Source organism: Drosophila guanche, unplaced genomic scaffold (genome assembly GCF_900245975.1).
Source record: "Drosophila guanche unplaced genomic scaffold, DGUA_6, whole genome shotgun sequence".
In the NCBI taxonomy this organism is placed as follows: Eukaryota; Metazoa; Arthropoda; class Insecta; order Diptera; family Drosophilidae; genus Drosophila; species Drosophila guanche.
The window spans coordinates 604,511-625,856 of record NW_022995763.1 but is presented as its reverse complement, the minus strand read 5'-3'; the positions used below and the strand labels follow the sequence as shown (position 1 = coordinate 625,856).

The 21,346-nt window shown below is 49.4% G+C and overlaps 7 protein-coding genes across 8 annotated transcripts; 5 read left to right on the top strand and 2 right to left on the bottom strand.

Annotated features, from left to right (window-relative positions):
• Positions 1–414: 414 nt before the first annotated feature.
• LOC117590999 (box C/D snoRNA protein 1) lies at positions 415–2,143 on the bottom strand. Of its 2 annotated transcripts, none has more exons than XM_034284081.1 (3): positions 1,821–2,143; positions 978–1,762; positions 415–908 (listed from the first exon to the last, which is right to left on the bottom strand). In XM_034284081.1, exons 1-3 carry the CDS (start codon positions 1,850–1,852, stop codon positions 679–681), a joined length of 1,047 nt encoding a protein of 348 aa, XP_034139972.1. In that variant the 5' UTR covers positions 1,853–2,143; the 3' UTR covers positions 415–678. The 2 variants fall into 2 exon arrangements, with proteins under 2 accessions (XP_034139972.1, XP_034139971.1); XM_034284080.1 differs by having other exon boundaries at positions 975–1,762; positions 1,821–2,131.
• Positions 2,144–2,662: 519 nt separating this feature from the next.
• On the top strand, positions 2,663–5,382 carry LOC117590987 (putative folylpolyglutamate synthase). Its single transcript, XM_034284063.1, has 4 exons — positions 2,663–3,091; positions 3,193–3,369; positions 3,864–4,702; positions 4,767–5,382. Exons 1-4 carry the CDS (start codon positions 2,780–2,782, stop codon positions 5,167–5,169), a joined length of 1,731 nt encoding a protein of 576 aa, XP_034139954.1. The 5' UTR covers positions 2,663–2,779; the 3' UTR covers positions 5,170–5,382.
• An 883-nt stretch (positions 5,383–6,265) lies between these two features.
• On the top strand, positions 6,266–9,551 carry LOC117591006 (NK1 transcription factor-related protein 2). The gene is made up of 3 exons (XM_034284088.1): positions 6,266–6,417; positions 8,435–8,918; positions 9,260–9,551. Exons 1-3 carry the CDS (start codon positions 6,342–6,344, stop codon positions 9,516–9,518), a joined length of 819 nt encoding a protein of 272 aa, XP_034139979.1. The 5' UTR covers positions 6,266–6,341; the 3' UTR covers positions 9,519–9,551.
• A 602-nt stretch (positions 9,552–10,153) lies between these two features.
• On the top strand, positions 10,154–10,957 carry LOC117591010 (sperm flagellar protein 1). Its single transcript, XM_034284095.1, has one exon. It carries the CDS (start codon positions 10,186–10,188, stop codon positions 10,930–10,932), a length of 747 nt encoding a protein of 248 aa, XP_034139986.1. The 5' UTR covers positions 10,154–10,185; the 3' UTR covers positions 10,933–10,957.
• A 3,667-nt stretch (positions 10,958–14,624) lies between these two features.
• On the top strand, positions 14,625–18,555 carry LOC117591000. Its single transcript, XM_034284082.1, has 4 exons — positions 14,625–14,676; positions 17,402–17,534; positions 17,595–17,786; positions 17,846–18,555. The coding sequence occupies exons 1-4, from the start codon at positions 14,645–14,647 to the stop codon at positions 18,506–18,508; spliced, it is 1,020 nt and encodes a 339-aa protein (XP_034139973.1). The 5' UTR covers positions 14,625–14,644; the 3' UTR covers positions 18,509–18,555.
• Positions 18,488–19,710, bottom strand: LOC117591003. Its single transcript, XM_034284085.1, has 2 exons — positions 19,558–19,710; positions 18,488–19,482 (listed from the first exon to the last, which is right to left on the bottom strand). The coding sequence occupies exons 1-2, from the start codon at positions 19,584–19,586 to the stop codon at positions 18,591–18,593; spliced, it is 921 nt and encodes a 306-aa protein (XP_034139976.1). The 5' UTR covers positions 19,587–19,710; the 3' UTR covers positions 18,488–18,590.
• A 331-nt stretch (positions 19,711–20,041) lies between these two features.
• On the top strand, positions 20,042–21,324 carry LOC117591002 (putative glutathione-specific gamma-glutamylcyclotransferase 2). Its single transcript, XM_034284084.1, has 2 exons — positions 20,042–20,134; positions 20,200–21,324. Exon 2 carries the CDS (start codon positions 20,209–20,211, stop codon positions 21,166–21,168), a length of 960 nt encoding a protein of 319 aa, XP_034139975.1. The 5' UTR covers positions 20,042–20,134; positions 20,200–20,208; the 3' UTR covers positions 21,169–21,324.
• Positions 21,325–21,346: the final 22 nt, after the last annotated feature.

The window sequence follows — 21,346 nt, the reverse complement described above, 5'->3', positions numbered from 1 at the left end:
AAAAACTATATATACATACATATAAAACTAATCTATTTACATATATATAAGCACACATATGTATTACGTACAAAAAATGCATAATTGCTTATTTCTGCCAATTGGTGTTTCAAAATTGAGCTAAAGACCCTCCTCCAGTTCAGCCTTTTGATATACACATACATATTTAGAGGTAAACAATTGGTGTGCTGAAACCCGATCCGAATTGTACACAGAAATTAGAAGAAAGTGCCCCCAAGCTGTTGTTTTTTCCATACAATTACGATTACGATTTCTAATGGTTGAGGGGGAAACCCCCACCCCAATACCGACAGAAACTTGATATAAATTCTAAAAGTTTACTTAATAATAGCCTAAAATAAATACATAAATCAATGTGTATGAGAGAGAGAGAAAAATAAAAGAACATTCATGTAAAAAGAATACGTATAAATATATTTATTCATTGTCGGAAGATAACATCTTGGCAGCTAATTAGCCAGAGTTGGGCCACCAGCTTAACATTATTCTCACTGTCGTTGTATTGGAAGCTGTTTCCACTGCCACAATGGCCGGAGGTAGGACATAAGGCATCTGTTTATGTTTTATCTCTGCTTCTCCGCTAATATTCAGGTACTAGAAAACCATGCAGAGGATTCTCTTTTCTGATCTGCTCTGGCCGTTCCATCTGTTTCGCCACTACAGCTCGATGTCTTCACGAAACACTCCTTCGATTTCACAGTCATCTGCTGCATCTGCCTCGCTGTCGTTCCCGTCAGAGTAGGCAGCGGCCAATGCATGGTAGACATCGTGAATTTCATTCAAATCGTGCAACACCTTTGCCTTTTTGGGTGTGTGCGCAGATATTGGCTCGTCTTCCGATTCGGGATCAGATGCGGTTCCCGTGAGATCATCATCCGATTCTTTATCTGTGGGCAGAGTGAACAAAAAAGAGTTTTAATTGAGGGACAAACACGAAGCACAGGCGAACCCACCACTGTCTATCGTCTCGTAGCCGGCTGGTGGCTGTCGCGAGTAGGTGACAAAGATGGTGGGGAATTCCACAATCGTTTTGCCGGATAGATTCTCGCGAAGCGTTCTGTTTGCCTCCAGGTGATAGCAACGAGTGGCGCTGCGCCGGACGCCCTCGGCCTGCAGCCAAAAGCTCAGACCACCAATGCCCACCGTCTGATGGCGGACGAGGAGTTTGCGCTTCTCGCGTGCCGTCTCCTGCTGCAGATCCAAATATTTAAGCAGCAGGTTGGCCAGAGTCAGCTCTTCATCGCAGCGAGCATCCGCAAAACGGGCAGACTTGATCGGATCATCCTGATCCTCGTCTTCCTCGGCAGCATTCACAAACAGCCAATCGATGCGCCAAAAGAAACGATTCCGCTTCCAGTCCAGAAAGGTTGTGTTCTCCTTGTGGCGACTGAAGTGCGGTAGCAGCAGGGAGAGTTGAATGTTTCGCTTTTGGGCCGCTGCGCGCATGCGATGCTGCGGCACGGGCAGATATCGCTGCTGCTGGGTGTAGCGCTTGACCAGGTCGAACTTGCGGTCATCCGCGTACCGTGTGCACTCCTCCAGGAAGCAGTAATCGCTCAACAGTTCCCGCTCCGTCATCTCGCTAAGCGGCACAAACTTGGTGCGATCCCGCACGCCATCACAGACGAGCTCCCGCTTGTGTATTTGGACGCAGGCCACGCTGCACGTCTTCACCTCGCATTTGGGGCAGGCATAGTGGGCCTCCTTTCCCCCACATACCTCGCAAACGCCCAGGCGCAGGCTGCAAGAAATGGCACACGATCAATTTCATTGAAGTCTTTAATTACAATTAAACTAACCTCTTAACCGAAGTGTCTGCCTTTTCCGACATTTCTTGGGCGTGTGTATGAAGAATGGCGCGCACGTGGCGACTATTTTTGTTTGTGTTTGCATGTTTTTTGCCAGTGTTAGAAACGACAACGGTGTCGGAGCTCAAACATCCATATGTATGTAATTATACTAATAATTCTGTTGCCGTTTGCTTTTATTATATAACTTCGCTCCGACTGTCAAATTTGTGTCAGTTCAAGTCTTTATAAATAATTAATTATATTAAAATTCAAAACTGGTGAGTGACAACATAATTTATTGAGAAAAACAACAAAGTGCCAAAGTTTAACACACACCACACACACACACATTGGTACTTCTTTAGCGCGTTTGTGTTTTCTGATAGTGCATGTGTTCGTTGGTGGCGTTGCCACCTGTGATAAAAAATACGAATGGTGCCATGACATTAGACAAGATGCTAATACAAATATGGCAAAATTGGAAATGTCTGTTCAGTTGAGCTGCAGAAGAAATGATTCAAACAATTGTTGTACAATTTAGCTGGCTTGGAGCTATATGTGCTGGAAAGCAAAATTTGTCAACAATTGTTTGCATGTTATCACTCATGCCATCTCTCTCTCTTAGAATTGTCTAGTGTCATATCAGCATAACAGAAGTTATCGCTATCGATAGCCACATGGCGCGAACGTTCAATCTTGGATAACATTTCATCTCTTAGTTAATTGATAAATTGCGTCTAAATTAACCCACTGGTCTATCTTATCTATCAATAAAGCATGCTGAGAAGCAAGCACAAGAGCTGATAATTAAAATCTTGCGCTAAATCGTGTTGGTACACCCACTTAAGCATACATGTGTGTCGTTCTAGTCACAGATATTAATAACTAACATAATTAAGTCACGGTACCATTGCAATTGAGTGGCTTGACAGCTGGCTGAAAAGCGGTGGATAGATAACTCTATAAATATGGCTACACGTCGGCTAATCCACTCAGTGCGCGGCTACAGCAAGACCGCATGTCGAGCAATCAAATTGACTGGAATGGCACAACCGATGGCAACTGGTCACAGCACTGGTCCCATGTACAACACTCAACGTTGCGGCCCCAGGCACAACAAATCCGCATCCAAATCCAACACTGAAATGCCTATCAAGTGCCTATCGACGGCGGCAGCTAATCAACAGCAGGACCGTACCCTGGAGGAGCTGGTCTTCGATCCCAAGGGCGAGCTGCGCAGCAATAATAGTAACGCGGATCGAGACAATGCTGAATTTGAGGTGAGTTTCTCTGCTCTCCATTGATAAACTTTTGCCCTTCACTCCTTGTCTCTCTCCCTCTATCTCTCTCTCTCTCTCTCTCTGTCTGTTTGCGTTCTCAGAGGGCCATCAATCAGCTGAACTCGCTGCAATCAAACGAGGCGACCCTGCTGCACTCTGTGAACAATCCCAAGAAGAACCCCAAGCTGGATACCCTGAAGTATCTGGAGCGCAGCGGCCTAACCATGGACACACTCCAGAAGCTGTCGTTTATTCATGTTTCAGGCAGCAAGGGCAAGGTAACATCTAACATCTAAGGGCAGGCAGAACCTGTTTTGTTTTGTCATCGTTCAAAATCTGCCGAAGGCCACCCAAAAATTAACAGTTAGCTCTCGCTCTCGCACTCGCACTCGCACTCGCTCTCGCTCTCGCTCTCTGCCCGAATGCAGTGACAACAGCAACAACAAAATCAAGTTTCAGCAACTCGCTCTCTCACGCTCACGCAGCGCTAATCGCTAATTTGCTGATAAGATTTGTTTAGTTTCCAATTGGAAATTTGTTTATATACCCGCGACACTTGCCAATTATGGCTGTGTGGGGCTGACTGAGAGGACTGAGCGTAAACAAAATGCAGAATTGGCAGAATTATTATTATCATTGTTATCATTATTATTGTGCCTTGGCGCACTCCCTTGGTGGGTATTGCTCTGGTCGTAGTGCCCACCCATTCCCCTTTATCAATTGGCGCTTCCGTTTTGCACACCTTAAACATTGCCATTTGCTTCGCTTGCAGGGCTCCACTTGTGCTTTGACCGAATCGCTGCTGCGTCATCATGGAGCACACACTGGCTTCTATACGTCGCCGCATCTGGTGGCCACCAACGAGCGCATCCGGGTGGATGGTCAGCCCATGTCGAAGGGAAAGTTCGCGAGGACTTTCTGGAAGGTCTTCAATCGGCTGAAGGAGAGCCAGGGAGCGGAAGAGGATATGCCGGCGTACTTCAAGTTCGTCACGATTCTGGCCTTTCACGTGTTCGTCGAGGAGCGCGTGGATGTGGCCCTGCTGGAGGTGGGCATCGGCGGGGAGTATGACTGCACCAATGTGGTGCCGAATGTCGGCACCGTGGGCATCGTGTCGCTGGGCCTGGAGCACACCGATCTGCTGGGCACGACACTGGGCGAGATTGCGTGGCAAAAGGCGGGCATCATCAAGCCCGGCTCGCATGTCTTCACCAATGTCGACCAGACGGAGTGCCTGGAGGTGATCTGCCAGCGGGCGCAGGAGAAGAAGGCCGTCGTGCACGTGGTCCCACCCACGCGGGAATACTTCCGCTCGGAGATAGGTGCCAAGCTCTGGGACAGCTGCAACGAGATTATCCATCTGAATGGCTCGCTGGCCATTCAGTTGGCCAGCGACTGGCTGCGCCGCACCACCGGACCCCTCCACCACGACTACGATCTGGATGCGGTGAGGCTCGAGCCGAAGATGCTGCTGGGCCTACAGAATACCCACTGGCCTGGCCGCTGCCAGATGGTGGAGTACAAAGGGCTGCGCCTGCACTTGGACGGTGCCCACACCGTCGAGAGCATGACCGTCTGCACGCAATGGTTTGCCAAGAACATCAAAAATAAGTGAGTGTGGAAACGCCGGGAAGCTCCGAGCACTCCTAACACTTTCTCTGCCTCTGTTCTGCAGTTCCTGTCCCAAGATTTTGATCTTCAATCGCACCCGAGGCACGGAGTATCGTCCGCTGCTCACGCTGCTGGTTCGCTGCTGCGACTTCGACATGGTTTGCTTTACGCCCAATGTGGCATTCCCCGAAACGACTGTGCCCAGCCAGCTGATGGTGCGCATCAGCATGAAGAATCAGTTGATTCGTGCCAAAGATTTTGCCACCCAATGGACCGAGGTGTGCGAGAGGGAGAACAAGCCCGATCGCGGCCAGGTGTTCGACAGCGTGACGGAAGTGTTCAATGCCATTCGCGGGCGCTATGACAGGCACAGTGGGCAGCAGCTGGAGGTGCTCGTCACGGGCTCCATACACTTGCTGGGCGCCACCATTTCTGCTCTAGGCTTCATGGAGGAATCGCGCACCTGACAAGCCAGGAAGTTGTATCATCAGTAGCTCAAAAAAGAGAAACAATTGACAAGCGGATCCTTCGATCCTTCGATCCTTTTACACCTCGCACGACCTATGCACACACATCTGTAGAGAATAATTTAGAAGCCACAACAAATATTTAAACCTATTCTAAACATTCCCATAACTCCAAATGAAAAGGAAGAAATATACAAAGGATTTTGAATCGTTTATGCTTTGGTTATTTGTGTGTATTTATGGACTGCTGTCCCTTACCGACGGCATTTTACTTCCACTTGTTCCTTCGCACACACACACACACGCACACACACACACAGACACGTGCTGGTTCGTTACTTTCCACCCAACTGGCAATGCATTCAAATGGCAACTGTCGACTGTTGTCGCTGCCGATCCATCAGCCAGCCTTAAGGGTGACTCTGGCGGGGGTGGCTTGTGCTGATGCTCTTGCTTGTGGCATTGGCCAATCGGCGAGCGGCAACCCTGCTGAAGCGGGATGGCATGTCCCGATGCACTGCTCTCTGCGCACAAAATGGCTAACGTCGGAAGCGAACGGAAGTTGTGCTGTGTGCAAGCGGGATGGCATGCTGGCTGACGTGACTTATTAAATAACGGTTAAATGGCATGTTAACGGTAGCACAAGCAGCAGCAGCAGCAGCAGCAGCAGCAGCGGCCATTGCTAAGTTTCCAAAGCTTCTGCTGCTGCTGCTGCTGCTGGCTTCCAGCGCTAAACTGTCCCGTTTACAGCAACAAATCCGCGTAATTCACTTCTGTCACTGCATGTCCCTGTGTGTGTAGCACGTCTCCCCGAGGGTGGGTGGGCTGCGCCTTGTGCCTCGTCCTGTCTGCTAAAAGGATTAATAAACGTTCAGCATTTCGCATTTTCAGTTGTTCATTTGACTCGGCGCTTAGCGGTTCAGCTGCTGCTGCTGCTGCCCCATCCGTGTGCGTGCGTATCTGTGTGCGTGCAATCCAATTCAATTACAACCAAAAATCCCATCCATCCGCTTTGCATGCATTTGTGCCGTCGGCAGCCTTACCCATCCCTTGCATACCGCACTCCGGACTATTGTTTTTTTTTTTTTTGGTTCTCTGTGCTTTAAAGTGCAATTGAAAATGTAAACTGATTGCAAAGGGAAAGCGGAAACCAGTTTAGTTTAACCGGCAAAATGCAAAGTTCGAAATCGTTTCTAATACGCGATCTGCTGGGAGATCTGATCAATCGGCGGCAAACTGCAGATTCGGGTGAGTGGAGGTCCTTACCATGGATGGCATATCTTTTGATTGAAACTATTTTCACGACGAATGGAGGGAGTCCTACAGCAGTTGGCCAAATAACCCGAATAATCCTCAGATCATATTTTTGTGAGCTCAAATAGAATTTGCAGATCTTGTGCCGAGGAATGTGGATTTATCTTGTATTCGTTTCTTTCTTCTCTGGTTTCAGAAGCGCTCAAAGCGCTTTTGCTTATTATTCATCGAACGGATCGGATGTACAATTTGTAAACATCTCTCATCTTCCTTTGCTGATAAGCTGCTCAGATCTTTGCGACTGGGGAGAGAACCCCACTGCGTAGACGATCATGTCGGCTGTCGGCTGTCACACAGCTATCCAATATCTAAGCAAAACAAACAGCACTGCCCCTGCATCCAAAACCAATGCAGAATAGTTGATTTGCTCTTCTCATCCTCATCCTCATCCTTGTTATCGCATTTATGGTAAACGTCTTGCCACAGCCGCATACATTATGGCCCTATGGCTGGGCCAATTAACTTGCCAACCCACACCTTCCCCTGCCCTGCCCACTCTTTGATGTTTGCTTCTGTGCTCCGAACCGCTGACAAATTGCCTTTCTCTCGCTTTGTTTGCCTCTGGCATTTGAATCTCACACCTCGCTCAATTATCGCAAAACAAAAGTTTGACTGCAAAGGGAGTGGGGAGCGGATACGCCGAGGGGTTGGGAGCGTGTAGCACGCGCTTGCACTGCTTGCACTGCTTGACAGATGCTTGGCTCTCGTGCACACAAATCGCACATTTCGCAGGGTATCTCGCGCTGCGTTGGCCAAATGTGAGTCCTTTTCTGTGTGGTGGATAACCTGCGCTCGACCAATTTGTCACGTACAGGCACTTTGATTGTTTTAAGGACTGGCCGTGTGTGTGTGTGTGTGTGTGACCCCAACCGTGCGGCTCTGGCTTTGCTTTTGTGCCCTACTGTACCCCCTTGCCCAAGTGTGGCTCTGGCTGGTCTTCATGTAATTAACATTCTGTTGTTCTGGCTGACATTAAATAAAGTTTAACTCAACAATTGCAACTATTTAGAGGCTGCTTGTCGGCAGTTACCGTGGGCTGGCTGCTGGCTGCTGCTGCTCAACAATGGACCCAGGCAAAAACTAAACCAAATTGCTGGCACATGCCTGGATATTGTCTGTGTCTCTCACTTAATCGTACTTACGGGCCTATCCCCGTGCTGTTCTGTCCCACTTCAAGTGCCTATTAAATGGCAATTGTGCCGCAAATTGATACGACGTGACTTTCCGAGCAAAACGAAGGAAACTCACTCGAGACGCTCCACAGGATGCTCCGCACGCACAAGACGGCACCCATATGCATAATTGAATAACCTTTCAGCCCGCACACAGGACTTGCTCGCTCTCCACACAAATATAGAAATAATATCCGCAACGGGCGAGAGACACGTGAGCAGCGCACCCCCCGGTGGACCCTGAGGGCTCTGCTGCTGGATGCTGGGGAGTGGGGAGTGACAGTGCAAGAGTTCATTCGAATGGGAAGCAATTGAGAGCTCGAGACGACACGTGAATTTAATCGGGCAGCCCCGCAGCGATGCGACTCAATTGTGAACTCAATCCTGGGCACAACAGGATATGGAATCGGGATCAGGACACACACATATGTGGCGGATATAAATAATTTGTAACTTGGCATCGCAATTGCCAGTCAATCCGTTCGTCCCTCTGGGCCCTGTGTCTTCCTAATGGACCAACGCCCACTTGAGGCAGTGGCTTGTGCTCTGAGGCGTTGTCTATTGCTGGACGCCGTTAATGACGCTGACTGTGGCCAAAAGTGGCTGCACGCGCCTCCTTGGGGCCAAAGAAAGGGAATGCCATTAGCGCTCAAAAGCAGGCTACAGTATCTGCCCTCGGGCAGCTTCAATCAATACGCTTCGAGAGCAGAGAAACTTGGCTTGGCGGCTGAATTGAGTTGTGCATTAAAAGCGTCTCCCTTTTGCTTTCCTTTCAGCAGACATTGAGCTCTCCAACGATGATTCGGACATTGACATTGAGGATCGCTCCACACCGGACTCGACGGCGCATGGCTGCCAGCAGGAGCTGCTGCTGTCCCATCATCATTTTCAACATAACGACGACTCCAGCGTGGAGTCGTGTGGCACGGCCACACCGGGTCCTGGCCTGCGTGCTGCCGCTGCAGCGGCGGGCGTGGCAGCCGGCCTGCTGGCGGCAGCGGCCAGTGGTGCCAGCAGCAGCGATCCGGCTGCCACTGGTGGCCCAAGCGGCGGCAGTGGCAGCTATGCGGAGCACAAGCTGCAGATGAGCAAGAGCGGACGGAAGCCGAGACGACGACGCACGGCCTTTACCCACGCCCAGCTGGCGTACTTGGAGCGAAAATTCCGTTGCCAGAAGTACCTCAGCGTGGCCGATCGCAGCGACGTGGCCGAGACGCTCAATCTGTCCGAGACGCAGGTGAAAACCTGGTACCAAAATCGACGGTGAGTTCAACAGCAATTTTGTGGAAGACTCGAGTGAACGCAGCTGTGAGCTGCGAGGCTATCAGTTGGTCAGCATTACTCGGAACAATTGGATACTCTTAGCCATAGATTGAGTTCGAGTGAATTTGCCAGGCCTGTGGCTTCGTTTTTCCCCCGAAAGCTAAGGCTAACAAACTGAAAGCGACACCCCACAGAAGCAGCTGCTTGAAGCGACAGGCTGGCGGGCAGCTTCTTCAATTTCAGAACTCAAATACCAAATATGCCACCTCTGGCTTCATTTTGCTGTTTAGTTTATGTTGAAGAAAAGGCCAACTGACGAGTGTTCTCTTTCCGCTTTGCAGCACCAAATGGAAGCGACAGAATCAGCTGCGTCTGGAGCAGCTGCGCCACCAGGCCACGCTCGAGAAGGACTTTGGTGTGCCGGAGGGCGGCGGTGGCGGTGGCGGTGGCCTGGGCTGCTGTCCCACCGGGCTGAGCAGCTCGTTCAGTGCCGCTGCCGCTGCCGCAGCTGCGGCCAGCAATCCGTGCAATTTCTTGACCTCCGCTGCGGCGGCGGCCATCTTTCGGAATGTCAGCTATGTGCACGGCTGTCCCATGTAAGCCCTGGAAGCCCTGGAAGCCCTGGAAGCCCTGGAAGCCCTGGAAGCCCTGATGACCAGTGGCCTGTTGTATATATAAATAAATGATGGCAAATAAAATGATTCTTGTGCAATAACGAACCCAAGTGCATACACACACACACACACACACACACACACAGAGCCCGAGATATGTATAATCATGAATTAGGTTTAGTCAATTTACTCTTAAATGTAATATAAACCCAAACAAAACAAAACAAAACAAAAACAAATCCCACATTTTTTTTGTCGCACTCTTTTTTTTGGCCAAAATAAAAATATTTAATTGCTAGCTTGTGGCGTTTATTTCGTGGTGTTGTTTGGCGGTGTTTAACAGGACACAAAGTGTGAGCTAGCAAAGTAGTTTTGCCCAGCATAAGTTTTCGTTTTAATTACTCTTCGGCCTGGCCGCGTTGTCCGCTGCGTGATGGACTCACCGCAATAGCTTATTCACCACGTGCAGAAGGCCAAGCGCCAGAAAGGGATGGAGACACCAGCTGTGGTGAAGAAGTCACCGATTCACCTTTGTGCCTGGCTTTACTCTGTCTCTCTCTCACTCACTCACATGTCATTGTACATTGAACAAATGACAACAGCAGAGTCCGATATATTTTTGTAATTGTAAAGATCTTCCGCCTTCCGGCGAAATGCACACCATAACTAGCAAAAATCTGAGCAGCGAGGAGGTGCTGGAGGTACACAACTGGCTGATGCAGAACAATATTTGTGTGCAGCGGCTGCGTCGCGACTTTTCGGATGTGTGGCCTCTGGCCGACATATTGAAGCGCCACTATCCGCGCCTGGTGGATGTCTACAATTACCCAAAGAAGAGCAGCGTGCAGATGAAGCTGGCCAACTGGCAGACGTTCAACTTCAAGGTGCTGTCCAAGTTCAAGATAACGCTGAGCCGCGAGTTCATGGAGCTGCTGTCGAACGGTGTGCACGGTGCCGCCGAGGTCTTGCTCCACGAGATGATCCGACTGGAGAAGCGGCAGCGCATGGCGGAGCAGCGCAATGTGACAATACGCCAGGAGCAGGCCTGGGAGGAGAACGATGAGGTGAAAGTTGTGGTGGTGAACAAGCGCGTGGGCGATGCCATTGTCCAGATGCCACAGAAAATGATTTTGTACTCGCTGTACGAGAAAGTGTCGCAGGACAATCTGGCGAAGGATGCACAGATCGAGTCCTGCCAGCTTCGCTTGACGCACATGGAGAACATCATCAAAGTCAAGACACAGCGCATCGACGAGCTGCTAATGCAGATGGGCAAGCTACCCACGAAGCTGGCCAACCCGCTGTCATCCAGCTGCTTCCTCAACTATGATGAAAAATATCAAGCCCCTGCCCAAGCCGCAGCCCCAGCCCCTTCCCTCGACTCGGATAGTAGAAAATAAACATCAAGGCGAATTCCAGCAATGTCCCCAAACACACACACACACACAAACACACAAGTGTTTATTTGCATTTGAGTTTATATCCCCCCACACACAGACAATAGACACACGCAAAGAATTGTGAAGAAAGGAAATGCGAACTTGCCAACAGATCGATAATAATAAATTGATGGTTTAGCTTTCTTTCAACAGAAAATTTGTACATTCGATCTCGCTGCCATGTCCGCGAATTTGTTTACATTACTGGGGAAGAGCCAAACAAATCGTGAAGCTACCAGGAATTCTGGGAACATGAGAGACCAGGAATGTCTCGCGACAGGTTCTGGACACTTGATTACTTTGGTTCTGGACTTTGATTAGAAGAGAGCCAAAAATGCCATAACAATGATGTAAACTTGAGTCATTCGTTCGATTAATCTTCTCAAAATGTATTCTTGATGGCTAGGCACATAGGCCTAGGAGCAGTACCAAAATGTAAACTGCACACACAGCTGCCGTACCATAGAGTTTCAGAACTGCACGCTGTTTCGAGAGGATGGTAATGGAGCATCCTCCGCTCGCTGCCACAAAACATATGTACATAAATACATAAAAGCATAGATATGTATGTAAAATGTATGTACTGTGTGTTTGCATGGCTAAATGTCCCGTTCCACAGGCGTCGCCCATCGGCGGTTGGTGAGCTGTGAGTCATGCTTGAAAATCAACTTGAGCGAACTGCACAAAACGTTATCAATTTGTCGCTATATAGCAAATAACCCGGGACATATGCATTTGCTCGTATACCTGTAACCGTTGCCCGTACTCTAGGGCCGCCGTCTCTGCCACTATGTATGTGTGTAAATATGTATGCAAATATGTAGATGACTTTTATTCATATATTTTATTTCAATGTTCAAAATGTCCAGGAACAAACGAGAGAAAGGAACAGAGAAAGAGATGAAGAGAGAGCGAGAGCGAGAGCGAGAGAGGGCTGGTACAGCGCAGCCAACCGGAAAACAAGCAACAACTCTGGCACGCAATTATGACGGGCCAAAGGAGCGCAAAGAGCGCGCGCGCCCATTTGGTATTGGCATGGACTTGCGCCAAACTGGGATAGCAACAGTGCAGCAGCAGCATCAGTTGCGGTGCCGTTACCGTTACAGTTACAGTTACATTTTCATGCGCATTTAGCTCGCTATGGAGGGGGCTACACGAAAAGGAGGAGAAATGTTTAGCTACAAATTGAATCTTCTGTGAGTGAGTTAACGAGCAGGCAGGAGGCAGGCAGCCTCCGCCTGTCCATGCATCTGTGCTGTCTATCTATCCGTCTGTCAGTGAGTGGGACAGGTGGAGGAATGCAGAGTGCTGGGAGGAGAAGATAGAGGAGGTGGTGTGCGTTGGGTGTTGGGTGTTGGGTGGTTCGCTGCCTAGTTCGTTCGAGTGGTTCAAAGCGCTGCGCTGAGTCGGGGCCGAACAGAACGCTAATTAAAAAGACACTTGAAGGGAGCCACCGGAAACAAGTTCGAAGGCAGAGCGAGCACAAAAAAGTTTCACCTGAAGAGAAAGAGAGTAAAAAGAGGGTGGCATAGAAAAGCTAGAGATCTACCGAAGCTCTCGATACCTTTGCTTGCTATTGTTCATTTGGCAGCTTCATAAAAAGTACAGAGCTTATTAAAACTACAACATTAGGTAATATTTATCATTAGGATGCAACATTCGTGAAGTCCACCAGGGTAAAACTTTTTTGTATCCGACCTTTTGTGTGTTGCAGTCATTCGACTTGCATAGCTTATAAAACCTTATTCAAGGGTATGCATGAGCACCGCAGAGAGGGGCGAGACATTTACACACACAAAAAAGCTAAATCGAGAGAGAGTCATAAAATGAAAGTTGCAGCATGCATTAGGTACGGCGGAGGAGTCGTGCCAAAGGGAGAGAGAGCATAAAAGAAGTCATAGAACAAAAGCTAAAGAGACAGAGAGCGAGAGCGAGAGCGAGAGGGGAGCCGTATGCAAGGCAAAAGCGATAGAGGAGGACCCATAGAATAAAGCGTGAATCTAAATGGAAAACCGAGTTAACATTGCCATGAAATCGTCTATGAAATGTGAATGTAATTTAATGTATAAAATCTCATTCTCCCACTCCGCTGTAGCAGCCATAGCCAGACCCCTGCCAACCGCATACCTCCTTCCCCCTGGTCGTGGTCTGCGGCACTTGTCTAGATAGATTTCACATTCATGCGGTTCATTTGCGTGGCCATTGAGATCTCAATTGCATTTTTAATTGGTACATTTTACGCTGGCATCCTTTGAGCACAAAGGCGGACCATAGCACTGTGCCTGGGCATCCCCTTTGAGTCACGAGTAGCTGGAGGATCTTGTGGGGCCTTTGCCATAGCATCCACTTTGATTTGTATTTATTTAATGAGTTATTAATTGCATTAAGCTCTCTCTTTCTCTCTGTGAGCGGGGGCCAACTTTTGCAAACTTTGCAATTAAAATCAAGCAAAGCCAAGAGCTTTTGTCGAGCTGATTACAAAAGAAAACGCCACAGAAGAAACGAAAGGAAGGGCAGCTGCACACGGAGAGACGAGTAAGAGAGAGAGCAGCAAGCGAGCAGTTCAGTGAAGAGAGTTCCCTCTTCACGAAAAGTTAGCTGAAGAGTGGCTTAAGCTCTTAAAGCTCTCTGCTCTGCTCTGCTGTGTGTGTGTGTGTGTGTGTGAGATCTTTTGCAACTAGAAAGGGAAATAAAGCTTCAAGAATTGAGTGGATCGTTGCACTCCCGAAGTTTTACATACACAAATACAAAAATATGTACACACGTGCATAAGTACACTTGCAGATCTATGACTAGTACTTGAAGCCTTAAAACTATCTTCTTTGCTTTTGCTTTTGTTTTATTTTGAAATGAATGCCAAAAAGTTGCTGCTGCTGCCTGTGACTTCCCCCAAAATGAGTTCCTTATTTCAATTTCGATTTAAATTTGTTGTGTGCCATGCCCCCGCCGCAGGCCAAAAACATCAGCGTAATGATTGCGTTGAGAGGATGAGAATGAGAATGAGGATGCGTATACGGAGAGGACGATTATGTCATCGTGTCGAGAGGCGGCGGCGGCGGCTGGCTGCGGGATGGCGGCTTGCCAACACACTTGACTTCCGGATAAAGTCTGTGGTCTGTGGTCTGTGGACTGAGGGCTGAGGGCTGCCCGTCCGGGTCTGAGGGTTTTAGAGTCTGAGCCACGGGGCGGAGTCGGTGTCACAGTTGGAGATGTTTACCATATTGTGTGAACAATTTGTGGGTTTTGGTTAACATCTCCTTCCGCCTCGTGCTGCGCCTGTGTCCTCCTTTCATTGGTGGTGGATTCTGGTGCTGGTTTTGGTTTTGGTTTCGGTTTCATTTTGTGATTAAAATGTTTGTCATTATCCGTTTGGAAAATTGTCACAAATTGTGTTTGTGCCGAGGGCTGTGCCCCACTTGTCTGGCTGCAATTCTTTTTGTTTATCTCCCTCCACTCTCTCTCTCTCTCTCTCTCTCTCTCTCTTTAGCTTTTTCTGCTCTCTGCAGAAGCACTCGCTCAGTAGAGGCACCGTCGTACGATGATCCTATCCGAGCCGATCCCCCTAGCTTTGACACGCGAAAGCTTCGAGCCAGAGCTTGATCTCGGCTCGATCGGCCTGCAGCTGGTACGATCAATCAGTCATTCGCCATCGGTCCATCAATTCGCATTTACTATGAACATTTCCGGTCCTCAAACCCACCGGGCGTAAGTGTTGCAAGTCAAAGTTCTCCTTTTCCTATTGCAATTTCTCCAGGCACTCACCTATATTTATTTGCCTAACAAGTGCTTTGTGAATGTGAAACTATCCCTTAAGTGGATTTCAATCTGTTTATTTAAATGCAAAAAGAATAGTTCCTTGACTGCTAGAGTCTTGTGGGCCAAAGCCAAAAGGGGTCCTCCTCGAGTGCAACTTAATATTAATTCGAATGAAGATAAGGATAAAAGAGATTAGAACTGTGTGTTTGTGTGTGTGTGTACGCTGAATGGAAAATGTCAATTTAAAGCAAAAATAAATGCTGTTAAATTCTTAAATAATTATTCCCCAATTATTTGCACTCGAACGAACATATTTTGGAACTATCTTCCCTTGGAGAAGAAGTTTCGTTGTGATTTTAAGCTGAATCTTTCCTTCCGGTTGCAGTTTCAAATTCCCCCAATGAAATGCGATATTCGGCTAGACAGGCTCTACAATTTGAGCAGCTAAGCAGAATAGAATTAATGCCAACATGTGTTTGTGTCTGTCCGTCTGTCTGCAACGATACCGCTGGCTCCCCAAAGATAAGCTTCCAAGATAAGATATTCCAGGGAACCAAAATCTAAACAAATCGGTTGGAGTTTTCGTTTTCGTTTTCGGTTTCGTTGTCGCTGGAGTCTCTTCTCAAATGACGTAGTCAAACACTTGTTAGATGACAAAAGTTAGCCCTAATTCGCTGTTCGGGATCAGGCTCGATTTCAATTGGACTCTTTCTATTATTATTTACATGCCACAAACAACAACTTCATTAGATGTGAAAAACGCCTACAGCCCTACAGCCTACAGCCTACAGCCTCTCTCAAAAGGGAAGCGCATAATGATATGAAAATCTGTTGGCTTTTGCCATGCCCCGAAGCCAGAAAGCCCAGAAATTCGACAGCCTATGGGCTGGGGGATGCGAGTCCGTACATTTATATTAACAATTTGCCTTAAATTAGGCGTAAAATGCACAGATTGGTGGCACAAACAACAAGCGCCTCATCAGGCTCGATGAAAGGTTCACTTTACAACAAATAAAGGGTGGTGGCCCTGCTGCCACTTGTCGTCTTCCACTCTTCGAGCACAGCCCATTATCGTCATTACGATTGTTGCTACTATTATTATTATTATTCTTATTATTAGTATTATGTTTGGGGGTGGTGGTTGCGGTTGATGTTGCTGCGATTGTCGGGCCAACCCTCGCTAATTGAGCGCTTTTATCAGTGCTAATTGAAGTGAAGCAGCAGCAGCAGACAGACAGACAGACAGACAGACAGACAGACAGACAGTTCATGGGTTGACACTGATTGCGTCACAAAAGGATGCGAAGGATTCGCAGGAGCAAAACGGGCAGGAGAGGGTGGGAGTGCTTCTGCACTTGTCCGTGAGATACTCGCATGATAATAGATGCCAATGCCGATGCCGATGCCGATCTGATCCGCTCGGACTCTAAGCTGATTTGCATAATTGGCTGAGCTTTGTGTGAATGTGAATGGATGCGCTGGGCCATCAAAAGGGAGATACTGCATATTGTGATATTGTACTGCTAAGTGGATGTTGTGTGCTCTAACTTAGCCAAGGATTCTCACAGGTTTTTATATTCTGGTTCTTGGCTTGGGATGTATGGCGGAGGCATGGGCGTGACTGCTGTGCATTTGTAAAATATGCATAATTAGAAGAAAAACAAAACACGGAAAATGCACAATGGCCATTGGGGCCATTGATGTTTTGGCTTAGCTAGGGAAAAGTGTGTGTGTATGTATGTATACATGTATCTACAACAAGTTGTTAATCTTTTCATGCGGCCGCATAATTAAAATATGAATATGCAAATTTCAATGGGTTTCTGTTTCTGTTTCTGTTTCTGTGCGACCCAAAATGAACGGCAAAAGGGTAACGGCAACGGCAACGGCAAGAAGAAGAAGAAAAGGCCAAGCAAAAAACAGAAAAGACAAAGGCAAAGGCAAAGGCACAGAGAGAAGCAGAGAGATTCTCACACACGCACCAGAACACTCTCTCTTGTTGACAGCGACTTAACAGTAAGGTGAATACGTGGGTAGAGGGAGTGAGAGCGGTGTCACCTAGTGCCATCCCATTCGTGCGCTTTGCGCTTTTTACCGGTTTGTACGAAGTAATTGCAAAATATGAATGCATAATGAGGAGATATTTTCACAAGTACGCAAGAAACTTTCAGGGCAGGAGCAGGACGGGCTCATAGGAACGGGCAAAAGGTGACTTTTATGCTAAAATGCGCACACGGCGCGTGCATTTGCATTTGCATTTGAATTTTGCCAGTCGCCGTCTTGCACGAAAAGCAGCACAAGGACAAGCAAATGCATGGCTCTCCATCTCCATCTCCTTTCCTCTTTTCACCAATTCCCTTGAACACACACATTATGCGCTTTTCGCTATAAATCACACACACACTCACATACATGTATATGCAAAGTATAGTTGTCAACCTCACTCACGCGCTCTCCAAATGGAAGCATGTATAGTGCACCCGCTCTGGCATGCACTCACGCACCCACGCACCATGTGACGCTGAAAACATTTCAAAATGTGCCAAAGTATGCGGTTTGCTCATTAAAATGCTCATCCTCCGTCGATGCTGAACTGTTTTTGGAGTTGCCTCTGCCCCGCTCCACGCTGATATGGTTACGATGATGCCTCTGCTCTTCGCTTTTTTTCTTTCAGCTCTTCCGCCCAGTCGCTTAATCGCCCCATCCGTCCCCTGGGCTTCGATCTACAGGAGTTGCGTTTTGTCATCCAGCAGTCGCCGCTGCGTCATATGTGCCCCTTCCTATTTGCCACTGAGGACATATACGAGGTGAGCGCTTGCCCACAGCAATTCCGAAACTGATCCTCATCTCACATTGCTTCCATTCAGATCATGGACGGCTTCCATCTATTGATGGACAACGAATCGATCGCTTTTGGTGCCGTCCCCCAGGGCACCCTGATGGTGGCCGGGATGATGGTGTATCTGCTGAGCCACGAAGAGCTGCAACTGAGCCATGTGAAGCGCACCCTGTTCCTGCAGCGCTGCTTCAACTACATGGCCTGCACCGAGGAGACGCACGTAAGTGGCACACAGCATGGACAGCATGTAAATCAGAGAAATAACTTTCAATCGAACAGGTGAACGATCTGTGCTTTTACATCTTGAAAAAGATCAACATCAGGGACTCGGATCACATGCTGAACCTGATCCTTTGCTGCCAGGATGCCAGCGCCTTGTGCACCATGGCCCAGTTGGTGTGCAGCTGCCTGCTGTGGGCCGTGCTCGACTGGCTGACGGACATGGGCACGGGCATCTATCGCCTGCGCCCCTATTCGGAGCTGAAGCTGGCCATCAGCCTGTTGAATCCCAGCGTCTGCGTGGAGTCCTTTATGCACGGCCTCAATCTGACTGTGCGCGCCATCTCGGCCCTGCTCGTGGTGGGCCCGTACGGCAACACCGTGCAGATATGCCACGATGCCGGTGTGTCGCCCACCATATTCGTGCTGCCCGACGACGATGCCTCCTTTGTGTTTCGCTGGCTGAGCGACGTCGTCAACGAGTTGCGCCGCAGCATGGACCAGGCGGATGGCCACATGGAGGAGCGCATTGCGGTGCTGGAGGTGGCCTGCCACATCATGCTCGTCATGCACGAGCATCTCCTCATTGTTTATCAGCGCTTGCGCGACCTCGACCCAGAGGCAGAAATTCTTCCACTGCCCGAACTACCGCCAGAGCCCGAGATGGCCGCCAACGCCAACGCCAACGCCAACGAAGGGGAGAACGAGGACAATTCCGTTTAATCTTAATCAAAATGCAAACATTTGAAGATTTGTAAGATTTTGTGGCCAAATACAGCCCCAGTCCTGCGGCAGAGACATGCATTCACTCGCCCAGGACATTATCTAACCAATTTTCCACATCGTTTTTGCTAGCCGCCGACGACGGCGTGGCCGGCTGAACCATCGGCATCGGCATGGGCATAGTGCCAGGGGCAGCCGCATTGGGGTCCGACTGAATATTTGTCATGGCCAGCAGCTCCTCCAGATCATCTGCCAGGGCACTGTCCGGAGCTGGAGCTGGAGCTGGCGTTGCCGCTGGCACCGAGGACTTGGAGGACTTGGCGGACTTGGCCGAGACTTGCCGTGACTTGGCGGCAGCACTGCCATTGGCCTCGCGCAGCACACTCTGCTGGTAGAGCGTCTCCGCCCGCTCAGCCGCCTCCGTCTGGGCCACGATTTGCTGGCGTGTGAACATGGAGGCGGGATAGTCCATGCGCTTGTAGAAGGGAATCGTCTGGAGGCCGGCATTGAGGCGGACAAGGTTCAGGGCAAAGTAGCCGCTGGCCGGCTTGGTGTGCAGCTGCGTCTGGCCCTCGGCAATGCTGTTCCACTCCTTCTCGGAGCCGAAGGTGAAGTGGCCGCCACCCATATTGGGGAATTGCGTCAGCTGCTTGTAGTCCCCGGCCCGCAGTTGGGCGCGGGCGCTCTCATCGATGGGCGCTCCCGTGTCGACGCCCAAATGGTCCACGTCATCCGTGTCGCTGGGCAGGACGTCCAGCAGGTCCCGATTCATTTGAGGAGCCAGCGCGGAGCCCCGGGATCCGCCGCCGGATGCCCAGTTGCCCTTGCGGGCAAAGCGTGGCTCGTCGCTGGAGTCTGCCACATCCACGATGCTCCGCACTGCCGTGGTCTGCGGCGAGCTGGACGATGTGGTGGTGGTGGTTCCACGGCGCTGCTGCTTGTGATGAGTGTATTGCTTCATGTTCCGCCGCTTCCTGTTTTGGTTAAAAATCAGCAGTCAGCAGTGGCACCAGTGGCACCAGTGGCAGCAGTGATTACGTGCTACTTACTCCTTGGATCGATCGTCCTTGCCGGACATTCTGCTACGTAGTTGGAGTGGCGGGGGCCACGCAAAGGTAATTTGAATTTTTAATTTTGGGTTTGTTTACACCCTCAGTCAGATGTTGTTGCTTTGGCAGCAGGCCCACTGCTGCAAGTGCGCATAACAGCACGCTGTTAGCAGAGATATCTATGCTCGTAACAGCACGATTTATTCAGCTTCTTACATTGCTTTCCAGGGCAATCGATATCAGATGCTCTTGATGCTCTTTCTTTTATTTAACATTTCCAGACATTTCCCTCTGCAGTTTGTGGGAGTTTCTCCCTTTCCACCCACATACTAATAGGCATGTCTTATGTAAATTAATTTCAAGTAAATTTGTACCTTTTCATAATTATCACTCGCCAAAAGTTTGAATTTTGCTGTGATAGTCGCTGTTGCTGTTAGCGGTGATAGTTGCGCCGATAGGCATACATGTGTATAGAATGTGCTGTTAAGCGCAAAACTAGGCTTATTTTCATTTCTTTATTTTTTTTCCCAGCCACCTATGCATTCTCTTCATCCTTGCTGCATTTTTGATTGGATTGGTAAGTTTCTGGTAGATAGCGACTGGATCAATGGAATGTATATGCCGTGTTTATTTTGCTGACAGCGGTTGGAGATGTTTGGCTATCTGAAAGGCTTACGCACTAGCCACACTCGCAGCCAGCTGTCAGGCGTTGCCGGCGAGATCTATCGGGCCTTTTTCGCAGAACTGATCACCACAGATGGACCAAATACAGTACAGAGTACATATCCCGCTGCCGCGACACTGCTCCATGGCTTCGATGTACAATCTAGTAACCAGAGTGTAGCCATAGCGCCCTCGGACGATGATGTGTGGATCTTTGGCTATGGGTCGCTGGTGTGGAAGGCAGACTTTCCGTACATCGACCGTCGGCGCGGCTTTGTGTGGGGATTCAAGCGGCGCTTCTACCAGCACAGCATCGACCATCGCGGCGTGCCGGAAAAACCTGGCCGGGTGGTGACCCTGCTGCCCGGCGACCCCGCCGAGGATCGGGTCTACGGCGTGGCCTACCGCATTGCTGCCGCCCAGAAGAGTGCGGTGCTCGACCATCTGGACTACCGCGAGAAGAACGGCTACGAGCGCTGCAGTCTGGAGTTTCACGAGTACCTGTCCGCCACGGAGCCCCTCCAGGTGATAATGTACGTGGCCACGCAAGCCAATGACTCCTATGCCGGTGACGTGTGGCAGGTGCCGTGCATAGCCAGGCAGATCTTCACCTCTGCCGGACCCAGCGGCCCCAATCGAGATTATCTCTTTAACTTGGCGCTGGCCATGGACAAACTGTTTCCCGGTGCCGTTGACGAGCATCTCACGGAGCTGGTGGCCTGTGTGAGGCGCCACATCGAGCAGGACGAGCCCGTGCTGCTGCAGCGAGCCCTGCTCGAGGAGATCACGAACATCCTCTGCCAGGCGGTCGCGGAGGACGCTTCCCTGGATCATGGGGAGATTTCGCGGCGGCTGGAGGCTCTGCATTGCAGCTGCCAGAAATCTGGCTGGCGGGAGCCACTTCTTGACATACAGCTGAAGCGGCAGAGCTTTAGTCCATCTTCCTGACGCCCCGCAGACCACTTCTATCCCATCAACTAGAGAATTTTTATTTATTATCGTTAGATGTGTTGTTGTGTCCATTCCAAATGTTTCCGTGAATACATGTCGCCATCTAGGGCGGAAGATTTGTGTAAATCTGCGCTGATATGGCGCAACGGATTATTTATGGAGGCAGTTTGAATTG